Source organism: Spinacia oleracea, chromosome 2, assembly GCF_020520425.1.
Source record: "Spinacia oleracea cultivar Varoflay chromosome 2, BTI_SOV_V1, whole genome shotgun sequence".
Lineage (NCBI taxonomy): Eukaryota > Viridiplantae > Streptophyta > Magnoliopsida > Caryophyllales > Amaranthaceae > Spinacia > Spinacia oleracea.
Genome location: NC_079488.1, coordinates 82,442,513 through 82,463,485, shown reverse-complemented (window position 1 = coordinate 82,463,485; position 20,973 = coordinate 82,442,513). Strand labels below are relative to the sequence as shown.

The 20,973-nt window shown below is 39.5% G+C and overlaps 1 protein-coding gene across 2 annotated transcripts; it reads right to left on the bottom strand.

Annotated features, from left to right (window-relative positions):
- LOC110800119 (protein CHROMOSOME TRANSMISSION FIDELITY 7-like) lies at nt 1-9,204 on the bottom strand. Of its 2 annotated transcripts, XR_008928092.1 has the most exons (8): nt 8,901-9,204; nt 8,535-8,790; nt 8,349-8,444; nt 8,044-8,112; nt 7,597-7,946; nt 5,909-6,003; nt 1,028-1,905; nt 1-949 (listed from the first exon to the last, which is right to left on the bottom strand). XR_008928092.1 is itself a non-coding variant. In XM_056837131.1 (7 exons), the coding sequence occupies exons 1-7, from the start codon at nt 9,044-9,046 to the stop codon at nt 1,199-1,201; spliced, it is 1,719 nt and encodes a 572-aa protein (XP_056693109.1). In that variant the 5' UTR covers nt 9,047-9,204; the 3' UTR covers nt 1-1,198. The 2 variants fall into 2 exon arrangements, 1 of the variants encoding a protein (XP_056693109.1); XM_056837131.1 differs by having other exon boundaries at nt 1-1,905.
- Nucleotides 9,205-20,973: the final 11,769 nt, after the last annotated feature.

The window sequence follows — 20,973 nt, the reverse complement described above, 5'->3', positions numbered from 1 at the left end:
GATAATCCATCAAGTGCATCACATAGATGTTAAACAAACACAGGGACGACAGCCACCACCCAAAAATAACTAAATGCGGAGTGAGTAGCTGCTAAAAGGCACAAACATACGCCTCAGACGGCGCAGTCAAGACGAAAATAACGTTCTTGAAACAGTTAATACACGGCAAAAGACAAAGTGCCACAAACAGCTAAGAGGTACCAAAAAAGGAAATTGTTTATAAATTACATCCGCTAAATGATATTCAAAAGCTACCAACAGACATTAACAAGTATGAGGCCGGAAAAAACTGTTGGAAGAACCACAGGAAGAGCCTGGTGATGACTGCCAAGACCGTCAAGCTGAGCCGTCTGCATCACTCCAGTAAGCAGACTCAGGAATCTCCCTGTCGGGCAGAAGGCGAGGGTCAGCGTTTTGAATGACGATGTCTGGGAAGGTCTGGGTCTCCATGCCAGTCGGATCAACATGGCCACCCTCTTCATAGGATCCCTCCACCTTACCCCAGGCAGCCTCAGTCAGCGTCAAGGCTTTGACGGCACAACGATGGGCTGCAGTCCACCCACCATTGTAGCGCCCTCATTTCCTCGCAGTAGAAGTCAGACTTCATAAATTTCTGCACAGCCTTCAGCGCCACAGCCTTGCGATCATCCTTAGCAGCTTTTTCAGCATCCTGAGCCGCCTGCAGCGCCGCATCCAGCTTAATCTGCAGCTCAGCCGTCTTCTGCTCTTCGGCCGTCAACTTGGCTGGAAGAAGCTCTAGTTCAGCCTTCCTCTTGCCTGCGGCAATAACATCCAGCTCAAGTCTCGCAATCTCCTTCCGGCAGTCACCTTCAGTCTTGACCGATTCAGCAAGGTCAGTCTGAAGCTTCTCTTTCTCAGCTTGCGATCGTTTTAAACGACGCTGATAGCTCCGATAGCACTCCACAAGCTCGGTAGCAGATTGCGTCACCTGAAAGAAAAAATCGCTCAGAGCCGAAAATAAAAGCAAGTATAAAAAACAAGCAAGTCAAAGAGGGAAGTAAAATACCGAGTACAGGTCATGCATCAACTGTGCAGCCGGCGTCTCAATCTCCTGGGGTATACCGTCGGCGGGTGTAACAACTTGGCGTAGAGACCGGTATCCCAGTGTACCTCCGTCTTTGGGACGGTCAAAAAGGATAGACTCACCCCTCAGAACATCACTCTGCGGCTGCCAGTGCTATTCAACATGACCGGGAGCAACAGCTAGACCGGCAAGAGTATCCGGAGACAGCACAACAGTTTTGTCCTCAATAAACCCCCCAGAACGAACTATAACCCCATACTTAGAGGCCGAGCTGGCAGACCGATTCATGGAAGGACTATGCCTCGACACAGGCACAGGATGGATCGGATCGCTAATCAAATCGCTCAACACCTGCTTCCGGTTCAGTTTGGACAACAGGTCGACATCCAAAATCTCAACCAACTGAGCAGGCTGTTCAGCGATCTTCTTTCCAGCGCCAGATGTCTGCAAGGGCTTGTCGACGCTGGCGTAGACGTCTTTCACCTTCTCCTGCGCTGTCTTCGCAGCGTCATTTTTCGACCGTTTGGAAGAATTGGCCTTCGCCTGGCTGGAAGACCTCTTCCGAGTAGCATGTCCCCCACGACCGGTAGGAAGAGAAGCAAACCTGCCAGTAGTCATTTCGTCTTGGGCGGAGGATGTAGCTTGGTCAGCTGCCGAAACCTTTGTTCGAACAACTCGAGGAACAACACCTCGGTCCACAACGGCAGAAGGAGTCACAAAGCTGGCCGACCGACCACGACAAGCTTTCGCGCAGAAGGTAGCAACAGTGTAATATTTCTCAGCAGGAGCCGCCGGACACTTTTCAACAACCCTCCAATTCTTGTCAAGGCCGAGTGAAGCCTTGTTTAAAAGATGATGCCCTGAGAAAAAAGAACGAGGAGGTCAGAAAAAAAAATTAACAAACGCAAAACGACACAACAGAGATCCAAGAAGTATAAACAAGTACAACAGATAAAGAGTGCAAGCAAACAACTGCATTTACCAAGGGGATGTGTAGGTGCAAGACCGACTGCACCCAATGCGGCAGGACTAAGAATATAACCGACAGGAGGAAGCCAGAAAGCCGGCAAGGTTTTAGGCTTAGACAGCCCAACGTCGACATAGTCAACCAGCAGCCTGTCGTACGCACGTTGCTCTCGGGGCCCAAGGTCGGCTTGGTCAAATTGTTCCATCCTAGGTTTAGGCTGGTAGAAAGTACGCCGAAGGGGGTAGTCTTCGGGAACAGCCATGAAATATAAGTGGTCCTTCCAGTCCTTGCAGCTGGAGAGTCGGGGACTCACAGTCTGACGCTGACTCTTGGTAAAGATCGTCCACCAGCCGGTATTTTTCCCATCACGTTTCAGCCAGTGCAGTTTTTTGAAAAGGTTGAGGGTCAAGGGCCACTGTTTGAATGAAAACAGCCAAGTGTACGCAACCAGATTGCGAATAACTATGGGCGATAATTGAACGAGGCCGACATTCCAGGCCCGCAGAACCTTCTCAATGAACGGGTGCAAGGGAAAGCGCAACCCATAGTCGAACATTTTCGTGTACACAACGACATGGCCTACAGGGCAGTCGGCCACCGTTTGCTCTTCTTTCGGCACAGTCAACCTGTAGCCCTCAGGTAAACCCAAAAAACGACCACCAACCTCAGAATGCCGGTTGGCAATGGCCTCTTTTACAAAGTCACCATCTACCTCAGTGGTGAGGGCAGCAGAATCATTAGGGGGAGGGGCCGGAACCAAGAACGCGGCGGCCTCACCTTCGAAATTCACATCGGCGTCCAAGGCCTCTTCTTCAAACACTTGCTGCAAGATCGCAGCATCCTCCTCATCTTCATCAGAGTCGGCAATGGGCGGCGCCCTTAACCCAGGAGACCCGGACTCAGAAGACTCCAGTATGGAGTCGCCAGGGGTGGAAGGCACATCACCACTACCGGCGGAATTAGCCTCACCCGCATCATGGACGGCAGGCTCCTTCCCGGCCCGTCGATTACTTGTAGACGGTTCGGCGTCTGACGGCATGGCCCTAGAAACATATATATTGCCGATGTTAGTACCGTACTCCCCAAGACCAGAGCCGCCAGGCTGAGTAAATTCCCGATAATCCCGCAAATGGTACCTAACCGAAATCGGATCTACGTCTAAAATCGGCTCCCCAGCCGGCACGTTATGCTCATTCGGCCTAAGCTCTCTCTCCATTCGTGCCCGCAGGCCATGTAACTGTTGTGAGCGAGTAAACTGATCCGCAGTCATGGGTATAAAAGGGCCGGTAACAGGATTCCCACCCATAAACTCCGCAAAAGGAGGTGGCGTGTTCGATTTTATCCCCCACCCAGTATTCTTAGCATTACTACCGGCCGTATTCCCGTCCATATTTAGTTCTATGCCAGAATCGCTACTTGTGTCTGACAGGTCTATCACGTTACCAACCCCAACCCTACCAGTCATGTTTTGGCTACCCCCACTCAAAACGCATGCAAGCAAAAACAGAAACACCCGACAAAAAGAGAAAGTAAGGCCAGAAACCGTACCTAATTCTGGAAATTCACTCTCAAACAGCTGCAAGGTCCCTCAAACAACCCAACTGAAAGAACAACACGAGAAAGTCAGACAGCCAAACCCTAATAAAACAACGGACAACCTAAAAAACCAGACCAAGTTCGAAACTTACCAAGAGAAACAACCAAACCCCAACGGAAAAGTACGGCAGGAAGAGACGGACACAAATTAGAAAGAAAAACAAGAGAGAGAAAGAGAGCAAATTGGCAGCGCGAGAAAGTTTGCAAAGGAAAATGAGAAAGAGCGGAAATGAAGAGAAAAGAAGAAACGGTTACTTAAAGGAACGAAAGGAAGTTGAAACGACAGGAAGCAGATCTGGGCGGTTGAAAATATCACAACTCCCCACACTTGCCGGATGGCCGACACGTGTTCAAAACACTTTTAAAATCTCCCGCCACGCGTATAAAGAAAAATGAACTGTCGTCACGTGTCAGTCAAAGGGGGCTAGTCAGCCTAGAAACTCAAGGGGGCTAGTCAGCCTAAAAAGTCAAGGGGGCTAGTCAGCCTAGAAGCTCAAGGGGGCTAGTCAGCCTAAAAAACTCAAGGGGGTTGGTCATTCAAAGAAATCAAGGATAACAGTCAGCCAAGAGAATCAAACACAAACATGGGCAGCCGGCATACAGAAAACTATCCACTTAAAGCGATCAATCCTTGTCCTAATGGGGGCTAGTCGTGACATCAGAACAAGTATTGAGCTAAAAACCGCATTGTAAAACGGCCATCTACAGAACAATCACACCCATGGGGTGTTGATCGTCCCCAAGGGGGCTAGTTGTATAGGGGGCTTACCCCCAGCTTTCGCTTTTTTCTTTTTAGGGGGCTAGTTGTACGGGTAGCCCTACCGGTATGCCGGTAGGACAACCCATAACAGCTGTATCATAGACATATACTCACAAGAAGCACCAAAGGTGCAGTCGGCATCCAGGGTTTACAATCCCAGTCGGCATTTCTCTGACATCATCTACCTATCAGAGCCGAAAGGGAGGATCCGGAACCAACGGGTAATAACCCGGGTCCTCCGTACAAATAACCCGTCTATATATACGGACCCCCATCAATGCCAAAGGTACGCAATTCCAGCCCAATCATTCTTATAAGCATTTATTACAGAGCTACCAGCATAATCTGACTTAAACATCGGAGGGGTAATTCTCGGATCACCCCCGAGGCTAGTTAACGGTTTCACTGTGCAGGATCTCAGTCGGGAGTCACTCATCCTTTTCCTGTTCCAAGTCCGTCGCCGGAACATTATGCATTGATTTACATTTGTCTCCTCTGATCTACCTTTGTAACATTTACTGTTAATCCCATTTTTTACAATGTAAGTGATTCGGTAATAAATTACATGCATCCCCTATTTTAAGATATAATTAGGGGCGGACCTATATAGTCCCGGAGGGGTTCAAAGGGAACCCATTTTTTTCTTTTAAAAATAAAAAATTGTTTTTCTTCATCACTTTCTTTTTATCGATGTCTCAGCGTCTTTGTATTCATCCGAATAGATAGTCTACTTAAAGATGGTTTTCGACCGAGCCAGCCCGAGGTCCAACCCAGCACGACAAAGCCCGACCTAGCACAGACAAGAAGTCGTGGGCCATGGGCAACATTTTTTTTGGAAAAACCACGACAAGACACGATACGATCCAACCAGCCACGACAAAGCACGATAAATTTAGTAAAATCAGGCATAGGCACGACGCCCGACATGACTCTATACAAACTGTCTTGGTATGGACTAGACCGAGGCCGGTCCTATCCCAAAACACACCCATCTTTATGTCCACCTAAAGATTGATTTGGGTCGGGACGGGTTAGAGGTCGAGCCCATGGACCGTGGGTCTGAATAGACCCAACACAAGCCAAGCCCATCCTGCATCGGGCCACACCGTGTTGGGCCGAACATCTCAAAACAGGGCCCAGGGCCGAAAATCTCCGTAGAAAAATATCCACCTGACTTTTCTTTCCGAACCTGTACAAAACCTAGTTATTTGACAATATGTTCTCAAGTATAATGCATCCCTAAGGTGGATTGGGTTGGTATAGCATATATATCTAATAATGTATCAACGTCAAAAGAATAATGTATAAGCAGAAGAACTCAAATGATATTTACGCGCAAAAACCGACTGTCGAAGATTACACTTTCGTCCCTGAGTCTGGTACTTCAGTTGCAAAGCTAAGTAACTAGCAGAACTCAAGATAGAGAGATTTTGCAGGATAATCAGGAATCAAAACTAGTGTAATTTGTGAAACTCTAACTTTAACATTGAGAACATATTGTCAAATAACTAGGTTTTGTACACCAGTAAAGAACCTGTACCGGTATAATTGGTTGCCAATGCATTTCCTGCTGAGGTTGGATTAGAGAATGCTAGTTGCGAGCGTTCAAGAACATAGTTTATACAGAAGCTTTTCCTGCATGGATAATTAAACATCAGAAAAAGGATATAAAATATACTTATGTATCAGATTACCATCAAAAGAAAACTGATGAAGCAGCACTGCTGATGGGATAGTTGCTGCGTTATGAAATATAAACAAAGTCTATAACTCTCAAACGTTTTATGGTAGTTTCGCCTAGACTAATTTGGATGAATATGAAGTTGCATGGTAATCCGAGGAACGTATGACCCTCAAGAGCAATGTGTCATCAGAAAGAGTGAAACATCCGGTGCAGCTAAGGATTAAAGCTCCAACAGAGTGATAGTCTGTCACTCTGTTATTAGTTGATTTGAGGCGTTCAAACACAAAGGGTAGTATATGTGCTTACATACATCTACTTGAAAGAGAAGCCTCACAGTACATGACTAAAATGTACATGTCCATATGTGCTTTACTGCTTTAGTGGAAGGAGTACAACGTAGTTTATTTATTGCAAAATCTTTTAAAAAGCCTGCACTGCCATCAGAAAGCATGAAACAAATAAAGGCGTTGAGTCAAGGATCCCATTATTTTAAAAAAGTTCAGCCTTCAGGCTCTTCGGTAGCATACATGGTAATGTGCAGTGAGAGATAATAAATGTTGTTTTCGTAGATCATCATCAATACTATCAGTCTAACTATTCATGAGCTTCTGTCAATGTCCTACCTAGTTCAATGACTACCAACCTCAAAACAGCTCTAACGATTGAATTGCTTCATATGGAAGGTGCGATATAAGAAGTGATATAGTTAATTTGAAATAGATGAGAAGACTCAGTATCAAACTTTACACACTCCACATCGCCAACTCTGCAAACCATATCCCCATCTCTGAGCACAAGGCTCGCCATGACAAGGTCTATAGAAAGTCAATCTCATCCTCATGGATACAACTGCAAAGAGGTTATGCTGAAAGCAGTGAGGTGCTGTTTCATTATTGCCATTACTTTTGCAGCATTTCTACATCATAATTAAATGTGAACTACCCCGAATCACAGTTCAATTACCTACAAAGAGTATACCTTGGCAGGACAACAGAGAAACTGCGCTTCTAATTTCTAAGGTACGTGAGTGCATTTCACGGTTTCCATAGGCAACAAGCAAATCTGCCACTTACAATGATGCTTAAACTGTGATTTTATTCTCTCCTTCTGTAATTAAAATAGTGTGCATGAAAGATACCTAATCACCTATGTCTTGAAATACATGGCTTTGTCTAGGTTACTACAGCATTTAACCACCTCCACCCCCCAAAGGTCAACAAAAGTATTGTGACTTATATCAAAAAGCTTCACACAAGCATTGACCATTATCAAATACCAAAACAATATGAACAGTTACTGTTTCTGAGTACCTAGTTGGTTTCCCTTCTCTTTCCTATCTAGTCATGCTCTTTGAAGGCAAATGGACTACGAGCCTGTGATAGCGGAACGACAGTCATAATGTGGCGATGCTACAAAACTATGGCATTGCCGCATAAATATAACAAGTCATTAGGAATGTCTTTCTTCTTATCAATCTATTATCAATCATAGAAACTAATACAAGAACATGTGCAAAGTGAGAATTGTTGGAAGAGCTGAAATACCTCACAGCATCCAGCAAGTGTGTCGCAATGCCTTTTCTTCGGTTTGATGGACTAACCCAAATAGCCCTAATGCCACAAGAAGCAGGTGTAGCTTCCTCTTCACATACAATGGATCCAAGTAAGTCAGAATCCATTGCCTCTGAGCTTCTATGATTAGTGCCTTTTCTGGAAACTTCCCTTCGAAAGCATATCTCTCCAAACTGCAACGTCTTTGGTTTAGGTATTACTTCCTTTCCACTAGCACCATCAGAGATTTTTGGCAGCGTGTCTGAAAGGAGCTTGTGCGCCGTGTTGATTGGCTCCACAATCATACAAGCCGCAACTCTTTGTGAAGATATAAACAAATACACCTGCAACGGCCATTGAAGAGAGGTAATCAACAATCAACACACAGAACAATTTCCAAAACACTTAATACAGTGATAACTCCAATATTTCAGTACAAACCTGACAAAGCTCATGGAATATCCACCCATCACCGAGTTCAATCTCCATTGTCTTCACAATCTCTTGAACCTTGAAAAACATCCCAACAGAAAAGCTAATTTACCAAACAATCATCTTATTCTTGTCCAAAAACAATAAAATCTGATAGATTATGTAAATTAGGAGCTAACTACACCAAAATATATGCTAAACTAGTCTAACCTGAAATATGGGTTACAAAATATTCAATAACAATAACATAATCTATCAAAATCAACAATGCAGGAACAATCTAGATCTAGTACAACATGAAGTGAAATCACAACCTTCTTCCGTTGAGCCGGGGGATCACAATTCAAGACATGGATAACACGGTCCCTTTCGAGTGCCGGCAAATGCACCAATCGTTCGTGGCGCCAACCCTGTAAACCAATTTGGCAGTTTAACTAACTATAAATTGGGGAAAATACTGATTATTGAAAAAGAAAGAAATTAAAGGGCTAGTAGTTCACCTTAAATGGAATCCCATGAGTATAATTCTTGTGAAACGAATCATGCACCTTCTCATCAATTTCATCCCCTTTAGAATACTTCATCCCACATATTTTACACGTATGAAGAAGAAAATCAGACTGACCCAATTCCAAATGAAACTGCGCATACTTTCTCTTCTTGTTCAAAATCTTCCCTTTCGATTTTTCCCTCTTTATATTTGTCCCTTCTAATTTTTCTTCCCAGGTTAATCCATCACTTGTCGATACTCCAGCCCTAAATTATAATCCAAAAATTTCCAATTAGAACTAAATACAAGATTTGGGTATGAATTAAACATGGGAGTTGAAGTTTTAAATGCGTAATTTGGGTGGAAATTGACGTACCTGGTGGGTTGACGGGTGTATTTGATTCGAATGACTGAGTGATTGTGTGCCCTAATTCTGTCGAACAAATCATCAAAATTGCTAGTTTGTGGTGTAGATGGAGGAGTAGATGAGTGTTTGAAGAAAGATTCGATCGTCGTCTGCATCTCTTTCGTCACTTCAAAACTAGCCAATCAATTTAATTTGCTGGAAATGGCTGGCTGAGCTGAATGTTGGTGATTAATTGCGATGTTAAGCTCCCACCGTTTTCGTTTTTATGTATTCGTAAAATTTTTGGGACTCAAGAACATTTATGTTTCCGCGCCAATATATCGGGCCAAACTGTCAAATAAAGGACTGTAGTCCGTACTACTCCCTCCATTCCGAAATACTCAAAAGAGTTTGATCGGCACATAATTTAATGCATTGTAATTGACTTACGGTTTAAATAGATGGTTTTTTTTATGCAAAAAAAAATAAAGAAATCTACAAACTAAACATAAAGCTATAAAACGAGGAACCAAACGCGGAAACGTCACGCCTCAAGCATCGTCTTCAAGTATCCTATAGAGCTCTAGGGGGCTTCTTCTATGATGTCAATGCCACCACCTTGATCCACTCCTCGATTAGCCAACCAGTCAGCAGCTCGGTTATCCTCTCGAAAGATATGAACCACCTTCACAACCCAATCATCCTTATTGATCAAAGTAAGACACCGTCTTATGAGGTGGGTACAACCACCGCAGCTACAACCACCGCAGCTACTCGCACCAGTTCGAATAGCTTGCACACAAGTTAGATTATCTAGTTGGACTACCAGCTGGCCAATTTGGAGATTACGTGCTAGCTCAAGGCCTCTGGTAAGAGATATAACCTCTGCGCGGAAAGCACTGCACTTGCCAACACAAAAGAAATCAACCCCGAAAAAAACATAAATTAAGCTTAAAGCTTGAACAAATTGGATGCATAAATACATGTTTAATCATGAATTATGATGCAATTAATCACATAAAGCAAAACAAAACATGATTAAAGCTTAAAATATACCCTCATAGCAAACACATAATCACATAATTAAAATGCATACTTAGACTAAACATACCCTTCTTAATCTAAGAAATAACTTTTAATTTAGTTGAAATTATTTAAATTAAATCGAAAATTAATAATAAATAATCAGATAATTGATTTTAATTAAATTCGAGTAATTAAATATTTTCCGAAAATAATTAATTAATTAAATAAATAAATATTTAATTAATTAATTAAATCCAGAATAAATAATTAATTAAATTTTAAAAAATCGAAAATTCGAAAATAATTTCGGGTAAATGGACCTAAGTCCGAAAATAATGATTAAATTCGAATAGTAATAATCAAATAATAAAATCCAACTTAATTTCAAATAACTTAAATAATTGGTATTTAACTTTTCAAAATATTGAGTACTCAAGAATAACATTTTAACTTTAGGAAAATAAAATCTCAAAACATCCTAAAGTTCCGCAAAATCACTCAAATAGTATAATTACTATTAAGTAGGTTTTAAATCGTAGTTTAAGGAATTACCACCTTGCACTATTATTTAATGCAGAACAACTCTTAAACTAAAGCTCTGCAAATACCACTTTGTAACACCCTAATAATTTATTGTCTTTATAAAACCATTTTAAAACATTAAATAAAGGAATTATTAAAGTAATACCGCCACCGTGATAACGGTTAAGGCTAGTACTAGAATTACGCAGCGGAAATATAACTAACATTCAAAACATTTAATGATAGTTAATGGCCTCCGGAACCATAACGACCCAAAACCAAATACATTTAAATAAAAATCCATTAACTAAATGGTTTGAATAGTCTAGACTAACAGAAAATAATAGAGTTTAAAATGCAAGAGAAAACATCGCTCAATCATATCCCCATGCTAGATAACATCTCCAGCAAGTTATCTCTGCAAACCTGTTTATTTAAAAACTACTCCCCAACTATGAAAATTCAATGGTGGATCATCATAGGGTCATTAAGGCAAAGGCCATGACCAAAAAGACATGAAGCACAAAGTCAACGAAAGCTGAGTACGAACAAGCTAGAATGAAATCCTAGTATTAACATGTTTCACTCAACAATAAAGTAATCTACGTGAAAAAGCCATTTAATAAAAGGAAGGGTGTTGAGTAACCCAATTGTCGGACCATACCGACGGAATTCCAGCGCATAAAAGAAATGAAACAACGTCTTGTATCATTAGTAGGAGTACAAGTTTTCCGGCAAGACTCCCCCATTGTTCATACTCAAGGTGTATACGTTCCAAGAGTTTTGAAGCTTGTTCTGGTTGCACTTTACGTTTATTAATGTTTTCATTACAAGGTGAACTCAAGACACAACAACAAGACATTTAATAAATAGACAACCAAACAATACTTTTTTAAATCCAATAGGACTTGTGATCACACACTCAAGACTCAAGTGATATTACTCACATTGTTCCTTCTCAATATACTATTGAGATTCCACAACATGCTTGTTAACATACGGGTTGTGCACTAGGCACGAATAGTCCTTAATTCAATTCACATAGACTTCCCAAACATACCCTTCATACGGGGTCGAATAAATAGTGAAACGAGGCACAAATACTTGGCTCAAAGTATGCTACACATTATGTACGATAGAATCAAAATAATCCCTTGCATGTGAAACAACCCATACATGCATAAAATACTTGAACAACATGCTTGATATTAAATTCAACGATCATAGATAATCACAACATGCTTGTTCAATAAAACCATAATTCTATAGCAAGCCAAACATGTTCGTTCACAACATCAAACATGAATCCATAATAATTCAAACGTACATGTTCATTCACAACATCAAACATGAATCCATAATAATCCCAATCGCATGAATCACAATAATAGCAAATCATGAATCCTCATGAAAATGGTGGTCACCATAGACATGTACGTACCTTGAATACCTAAGTACGGGGGCCACTTTGTGATTCAAGCCTCTAGATTAGAAATCACCTCCTATCATTAAAATAATGAAATTCAATTATTATCCATGTTCATTAAATTTCTAGAAACTTTATTTAATTTCAAGCCACTTGAATTAATTAGAAATTATTCCTTTATTAATAAAATAATAGTCTCAATTGAATAACTAAAGCCCTAACATGAAATTCATTTATTTTCATACTAAAAATTGACACTTTAGGTCTTTAAAATAATCTGAAATTTATAATTGATTATCATAATTAAAATCGTCATCTAATTATGCTAATCAAATAGTCATTATGTTTATATTAAAACCCTAACCCTAAATCATCATTAAAACCAATTTAAACCTTTAAAAATTGACACTTTATTTAATAAACTACATCTGAAAATTATAATACTTCAAATCAAAATGTTCCTCAACAATCTAAACACATAAATCCTCAAATTTGGTGTTCATAACCAATCCCATCAATATAATATCATAATTCAATAATAATAATACATAAATTAAAAACATGATTTTAAATAGAATAGGTTAGGAAGAAGAGAATTATACCAAACCGTCCTACAGCGCGATACGATCACGAATTAGTGTGACCGGGCGCAAAAGGGAACAAAAAGTGCGTACGGATCTTGGTGCATGCTACCTCGTTGTTGTTGCATGCAGTGTGCAGCGATGCGGGACAGAGGCAGCAGCCCTCGGCAGGGGTCGGTGGCTGTGCGGGACGTCGAGGGAAAGGGAGTGCAGTCGAGTGAGGGACGCGGGAAGCTGGGCGCTGGGTGCTGGGCTTCGAGTGAAGGCAGCGACGATAGGAGAAGGGCGAGCAAAGAGAGCAGCGACGCAAGGGGCAACGAGGAGTGACGAGACAAGCACATTGGTGTTGCTCGTGAGGCTCGGTCGAAGAGAGAGAAAAGAGAGGAGGAGTGCCATGAGGGATAAGCAAGAGAGAGAGAGAAATAATTGAGGGTTTAATATAGTGGGGATATAATGAAATACAAGGGGTATTTATAGGTTCCAATAATCCTAGTGGGCTAGGATTAGGAACTTGGGTATTGGGTTTGTATTAAAAGGTTTGGGTTTGAATTAAAACTTTAATTGGATTCCTTGATTGGGCTCAATATAAAAACGAGTTGGACTTTATAATTAATTCAAACCTTTTTAAAATTCGAAACCCAAATAATTTCCCGGTTTGAATTTTAAATTCGTTTTGTAATTAATTAAAATAATAAATAGTGTAATTAATAAAATACATTTAAATAATATTTAAATGCGATTTAAATTCTAAAAATTATAAAAATGTTTTATAAATATAATAAAATATATTTATAATTAATAAAAAAAATATGAGGTATTACAGTGGGCTTAGAACGGGTTGTGCAGCAATTGTTACCCAAACCCTGATCGTGCCCGTGCACAAATTACACGGGCTGTGCAGAGCTGAAGCGCCCCGTACAAAATCCGACGACAACCCTTTGGGCACATGTTCCCCTTAGTATAAAAAGAAGGCTACCCCTCAAGTTTAAAGTGTGGAGTGTGGAGTGTGTCTTTAGGTTTATTCTCATTCATTTAGTTCTCTCTCTTAGTGACACACTCTCACCAACCTTTAATGCTTTCTAGTTTAGTCTAATTTCTTAATTGTTTTTAATTTCTGAATTCTTGGAGCAAGATCTCCGTTTTCATTTCAATTAATTGCTTTACAAGTCATCCTTACTTTCTTTATAGCTTTTATGTCCTTAGGTTAGTTTTAATTTCTAAGTTTTTAGTTCATGATTGTTGGTTGAAGTTCTTTACCCAAAGTGGTATGTTCTTGAAGTTCTTCCCCAAGTTCATTTCTAAGGTTGAGTTTCTTTACTCGAAATAGTAAATCATGTTTTCATGTGTATTTTACTTAGATAAACTTGTTTTAAGTGTAGCTATATGTGAGTAGTTATCTTGAGCCTAGGGGTTGGGTGATCCCTAGTAGAATTATGACATGATTGGCATTTCTCTCTATTTATGTGTGTTAGTTTGGTGTTATTATCTATACCCCGAATTTTTAAAACTCGATTAATTATGCTTAATTATTTTTATTTAGCTAAAAATCGTTTTAAATCCTAATTTCGAACTTTATTTTAACTAACGAAATTTTATTTCACTTGGATTTTTAATATCGATTGCTCGATTTAACTTTCATATTTAAACAATTTAATATACGAGCTTAACGATCATTTTAAATCTTAATTATTTTCGGATTTCTGAAAATTTTGAAACATTCTTATTTTATTCGGAAACTAAATTTATTTTTCGTTAAACGATATTTTTATAAAGAATTATTTTAAAACGTGATTTTAATTAAACATTTCTATTTTTATAAATTTCTGAATATTACAACAATTTCAGAATTTTTGCCTGATATTGTGAAATTACTAAAATGCCCCTAAGGAGCCAAAATTCCAATTTGTCTTCTTCCTTTGCTCTCCACGTAGAAAAGAATGGAGGAATTCCATCCTTCCTCTCCTTCCCTCAAATCAGTCCACATTCATTTCCTTGAGCCCCAAGGCCTTCCCCTTCTAGAATCCTTACCTAAATTACAAATTCCATTCAATTTCTGATGAATTTCAATACCAAAATCAAATTACAAAACTGAAAATCTCACCTCCCTGCTTCTCTCATTCGACCACCACAACAAACACCACCAAAATCACCGTGAACACCACCATCCCCGGCCACCATCACCAATTGTCAACCAACCTCCACCCCTATATTTCCTGGAAAACCGCCGCTGCCACTGCCAGAACCACCGCAACACCTCCCTTATTTCTTCTCCTCCTTCGTCGTGAACTCCCTGCCCCCTCCCCTGCCTTCCTCCTTCTTCGCCTCTACCGCACCACGCCGCCACCACACCGCAACCCTAGTCCCTCCACCCGCACCACCCAGTTGGCTCCCCCACCGCCCAGCACCAACCGAGAAACACCCCACCCTCGATCTCCCTGGCTTCCCCTGTTCGCACTCCCTCCTCCTCCTTCTCTCGTCGGCTCCGCCGCCGCAAACCACTCACCATCACCACCGCATTCACCGAGCACCATGAGCCCAGTCGCCACCCTCTCCCTTCCCCTCTCCTCCCCTTCGTGCCTCCCCTGTTCGCGCACCCCTACCTCTTTCTCCGCGCGCTGCCGCAAACAACCACCAACATCACCGTCGCCTCTAGGCGCAGTTCTCGGTGCGGCGCCACCCAGCCGACCACCTTTTCCCCCCTACTCCTCTTCGTGCTCCCTTCCCTGTTTCGGCCCCCTCCCCCTGTTTGTGTCTCCTTTTTCCCAGAATCAAGAAATCAGTTTCAATTGTGAAACTTTGATTCTAATTTCCTAAACCCATATTAAAAGTTGGGCCATATTTCATTTGTGCTTTAGGGTGAGTTAAAAGCTAATTATATTTTTAGATTTTCTAATCTATTATTTTTATGTTTTAATAATATTATATAATTATTTACTAATAAAATGGTTTATTATTTTTCAGGTTTACTTATTGACTTTACTAAAATAAATTACTAGCCTGAATTTACAAAAAACGGAACTTAAGTGATATTTTCATGAAAATCGACTTATGAATATAAATATATTTCGATTGAAATTTGGATTAATAATATTTTCATTAAGTTTAGAAAATATACTTTTTATATTGATTTATTAAAAATCGATAATTATAAATTCATTACTTATAAAATTTATTATTTATTAAATATTGATTTTAGATTATTTATCGTTGTAGTACTAATTCAATGATTTAATATTTTGAAAGAAATCGGACTTGGAGCTCAGGAAGAACGATCTATCAGACGAGAAGTATAAAACTACGGTTGAGGTAACGCCTATTGCTAGTACCCGCAATCCCCTTATAAATGTATTATAAAATATGACGTTATGATTGAATTTATGAATTAAATGTTTTGACATGTTTTATGGATTGTGGGAATTAATTATGATTTGTTTGAATTATTCTTTATAATATGATTTGATTGAGTTTTCTCATAAAATGATATTTATGTGATGCCATGAAAGAATGATATTTTATTGATCCCAGGATCAAAATGATGATTTATGATATAAAATGATTTATGTTATTTCAACTTAAATGCAAGCCAAGGCTTGGTAAAATCACATACAACATGATAAATGAAAGTGAAAGACCTGGTTTGTCTGGCAGTATATAAACTACTATCTTCCTATCTACCGGTCATGCATGCACCACGGACACCTGTCCACCCATGGATTACGAGCCCAGGCTACCATGGTTTATGACCCCAGGCTCAGGGCCAGGCCCATGTTACGATGATGAGCCCAGGCTCAGGGCCCAGGCCCATGTTACGATGATGAGCCCAGGCTCAGGGCCCATGCCCAGTGGAGAATTCCTTCACGGTTCGTACTTGCCGACAACTAGTATGTTAATTAAAAGTTTATGAATGACGTTTTCATTAAAAGTTTATGAATGAATTAAATATGATGTTTTATTAAATGTTTTACTTATTATGTTCTCCGTGTGTTATTAAATAAAATGAATTGAAATGAATTTACGTTGCTAGGGTAGTCGTTACTGAGTCTTCGGCTCAACGTTTTGTTTTCTGTTTTAGGTACTGCGGGGAACGAAGGAAACGATTAGTGGCGAGGAAATTCACAATAATAACATTCACTTAGTTTATGCTTAATGTTTTAATAGCTTAATTAAAGACTTTTAGTAAGTTATGTACTTTTATTCTGGGAATATAAAGGATTATCATATTAATTTAGAGTTTTAATAGCTTATGTTATGATAGTTGCCTTGTAATTTCCATGGGGGAATTACGGCAGGTAATGTCCCGACCGAATTAGGTTAATTCCGCTGCTAATTATGCTTTAATAAGTGATTTAGAGGTCGGGGTGTTACAGTTTGGTATTCAGAGCCAAGGTTCTGCGACCATAAGTGCTAAACCTTACGGGTTTTGCACGTAATAGAATTCAATAGGCTTTAAGCAAAGAGTTTTAAGGAATAAATTAAATAGAATATGTTAAAATCATGTTAAGTCAAAATGAAATGAGTGTGAGCGTAGGAACGCACGGGATAAAAGGGATTCATTTCTCCTGTTATGTATGTTTTCTTGATTGAACATGTTATGCGAAATATCGATTATCAAGGTACTAATGATGCCACGAACGAAGCTCACATCAAGCGCAACATTCACAATGACGTCGTCCACAATGATGTTTCCCATGACGATTTCTATAACGACCAACCTATAGAAGACCCCAAGGAGATGATGGAACGATTAGGAACTGCACGTACGTTGTCAACTAAAGTGGTCAGAGATTCTCGAAAAACGAAAATCACTAATGCGAACGAAAATGCGTCACTATTTAAGAAGTTTTCACCTCCGAATCCACCAATCTATGATCGCAAGCCGATTCGATGGAATTTGAAGACTAGATCAATCAACTACTCGAGACTTTCGAAATGCTCTAACGAATGGAAGCGAATATCGTGCTAAAACGAAAACTTGTTATCGATGTCAATGAAAAGATCATTTTGTTAAAGATTGTCCTAAACCACCTCCAATGAATACCGGAACATCAACCTCGACCAATCATGAACGAAACAACAACAATGCTACATCGATCGCGCCCGTCAACATACGTAAGAGATTACATGATAAAGGATAAAGATGACGCCAACGCTGATATTATTTTGATGTTCTCTCTCTTGCTTTAGAATCGAACTTCCCTTGAGTTTATGTTTATCGTCACATGTCATGTTATGAGTTTTCTACCCTAGATAGACTAGGCAAAGTTTAAGCATTTCCTTGGAAGAAGTTAAGTTAAGCACGGTGCGAACTTAAAGATTTTATGGATATGAATGGTTTTGAGGAATTTTGATGATTGTGAAATCTTTAAGGATAGTATAAACGTTAGGAGTACCAAGCGAGCATAAGGTTGTGGTTGATCACTAATTAAGTTAAGATTCTTCGAATTTTAAAGTATTAAAGTTATGAACAAAAGTGATTCTCGAGTTATATTTCCGATGAATATTTTGATGTTTATAAGTACTAAAGTCTATTATCTAGAATGATCGAGTAAGGAAGCTAAGAAGTTATACAGAAAGTTATGAACCCAACATGAGTTATGATAAGAGACCCAGTTGAGTTGACCCATGAATAAGTTCTTGAGGATTTTACCAAAATAAGCTATCAAGAATTAGTCTGTCAATAAGGTTAAAGGATAGAGTACCGAAAGAGCATGAGTTTGTATTTTTATAAGTGGCGAATCACCAATTAAATTAAGGTTATTCAAGGTTTAGAGCATTCAAGTTGAAATTGATTTATGAGTTAATTTCCCGCACCCTTCATAATGATTGTTTTGTGGTTGTAGGTACCTAAGTGTGTATTCATATATGTTAAGGAAGCTAAGCTAGAACTTTTAAAAGTTATGAAAGAATATGATTTATGGTGAAAAGATGAAATTGAATGTACACATGAAGTTCTGAGGATTATACCAAAACAAGTAATCAGGAATTAGTATGTCAGTGAGGTTGATGGTATTCTTGGTTTACCTTTCCGCGTCTTTAATAGGGATTATTTTTGTGTATTTATCTAAAAGGATGCTTGATAATCTCCATAAAGGAAGTTAAACTAGAGAATGTAAGGTTTTGTAAAAATGTTGTGAGGAAAAGTACGACTTATGATGAGGACATGGAATTGAGGTTGCATATAAAGTATTGAAATAAGTTATCGAGGATTCTGTCCATCAGGTTGATGATATCAATGAATGTTATGAAATTCGAAAAGAATTATGAATGATTGAGGAATGCAATGGAGTTGAGAATAGAAATTGACAAAATGTCATGTCTGTAAAACCAGGTAGTCTGAACTAAGTTTTCTAGAAGCTAGATTGTTTATGATAAAGGCATGCTTGATGGCTTAGCATTATCCGCAAAATACGAGATTTTTCGACCCAAGGATAAGTAACGAAGTTGTATGTCTAACGATATATTTCTAATCACGTGATTGGATTCGAACCCCTGCAACGAAAGCAGTTAACGAAGTCACTCAACATAGACGAAAGACCGTAGATCGAAATAAAAAAGAATCGAATAATGAAAGTCAACGACAAAGATTTCTGCAGCAAAGGAGCCAATAGAAAATGAAAGTGAAATGTCTCTAATTATTTGCCCATGAACGATATGATGTATGAATGACTATGTTTTCTATGAATGATTATGTTATGGTCAACCATGCTCGTGCGTTAGATCAAAAAGATTATGAATGTTATGCTTATGTTGAATATGAAAATTTCAATTTATGAATTATGTCTCTATGATATGGATTATGTTTATGCTGACATGATTGTACTGGTAATCTAATGGTTATACGCGGATGCCGTCTTTGATGGAAGTTCTCCTGAGCTCAGAGTACGAGATTATTATTATAATAAATAAATTTTACAACTATTTGAGTGTTGCAATTGATAGATAAATATTTATTTTCATTATATATACATATATTTTCAGAATTATAATTTTGCATTAAAAAAAACTACTATTTTTGGTGGAAAATATTTTAAAACAGGATCTCGCAAAGTAAAATAGGAGTCTAGTCTATGTTAACAAGTTTGCCCCTTTTATGTTCTTTGCTCCTCGATCCTATTATATGAAATCAAGTGGAGATACGAAAGACGATGGCGAAATGTAATTGACCTTAATGACGATTAAGGATCAATATATAATTTTGCCCCTTTTGTATTCTTTACTCTTCGATTCTAGGTCTCGAGTTGAAGCGGAGTCCTAAAAGATGATGGCGGAACGAAGGCTAGACATTGGCGGGATTGAAATAAAATTGTGAGATCTTGGTTTTAAAATAAAACAACTTACTTTTATTCGAGCGTTTTCAATTTTCAACAAACATTTTATAAATCTAAGTTTCAAGTTTCGAGGACGAAACTTTTTCTAAGGGGGTAAGAATGTAATACCCCGAATTTTTAAAACCAGATTAATTATGCTTAATTATTTTTATTTAGCTAAAAATCGTTTTAAATCCTAATTTCGAACTTTATTTTAACTAACGAATTTAATTTCACTTGGATTTTTAATATCGATTGCTCGATTTAACTTTCATATTTAAACAATTTAATATACGAGCTTAACGATCATTTTAAATCTTAATTATTTTCGGATTTCTGATAATTTCGAAACATTCTTATTTTATTCGGAAACTAAATTTATTTTTCGTTAAACGATATTTTTATAAAGAATTATTTTAAAACTTGATTTTAATTAAACATTTCTATTTTTATAAATTTCTGAATATTACAACAATTTCTGAATTTTTCCTTGATATTGTGAAATTACTAAAATGCCCCTAAGGAGCCAAAATTCCAATTTGTCTTCTTCCTTTGCTCTCCACGTAGAAAAGAATGGAGGAATTCCATCCTTCCTCTCCTTCCCTCAAATCAGTCCACATTCATTTCCTTGAGCCCCAAGGCCTTCCCCTTCTAGAATCCTTACCTAAATTACAAATTCCATTCAATTTCTAATGAATTTCAATACCAAAATCAAATTACAAAACTGAAAATCTCACCTCCCTGCTTCTCTCATTCGACCACCACAACAAACACCACCAAAATCACCGTGAACACCACCATCCCCGGCCACCATCACCAATTGTCAACCAACCTCCACCCCTATATTTCTCGGAAAACCGCCGCTGCCACTGCCAGAACCACCGCAACACCTCCCTTATTTCTTCTCCTCCTTCGTCGTGAACTCCCTACCCCCTCCCATGCCTTCCTCCTTCTTCGCCTCTACCGCACCACGCCGCCACCACACTGCAACCCAAGTCCCTCCACCCGCACCACCCAGTCGGCTCCCCCACCGCCCAGCACCAACCGAGAAACACCCCACCCTCGATCTCCCCTGCTTCCCCTGTTCGCACTCCCTCCTCTTCCTTCTCTCGTCGGCTCCGCCGCCGCAAACCACTCACCATCACCACCGCATTCACCGAGCACCCTGAGCCCAGTCGCCACCCTCTCTCTTCCCCTCTCCTCCCCTTCGTGCCTCCCCTGTTCGCGCACCCCTATCTCTT

Bases quoted from the DNA above. Each gene is read 5' to 3' on its own strand.
- LOC110800119 (XM_056837131.1), bottom strand. From the start codon at position 9,046: ATGCAGACGACGATCGAATCTTTCTTCAAACACTCATCTACTCCTCCA. The intron at 8,791-8,900 runs GTACGTCAATTT...ATTATAATTTAG, and splicing joins TACACCCGTCAACCCACCAG to GGCTGGAGTATCGACAAGTG. The intron at 8,113-8,348 runs GTTGTGATTTCA...ATGTTTTTCAAG, and splicing joins CCCCGGCTCAACGGAAGAAG to GTTCAAGAGATTGTGAAGAC.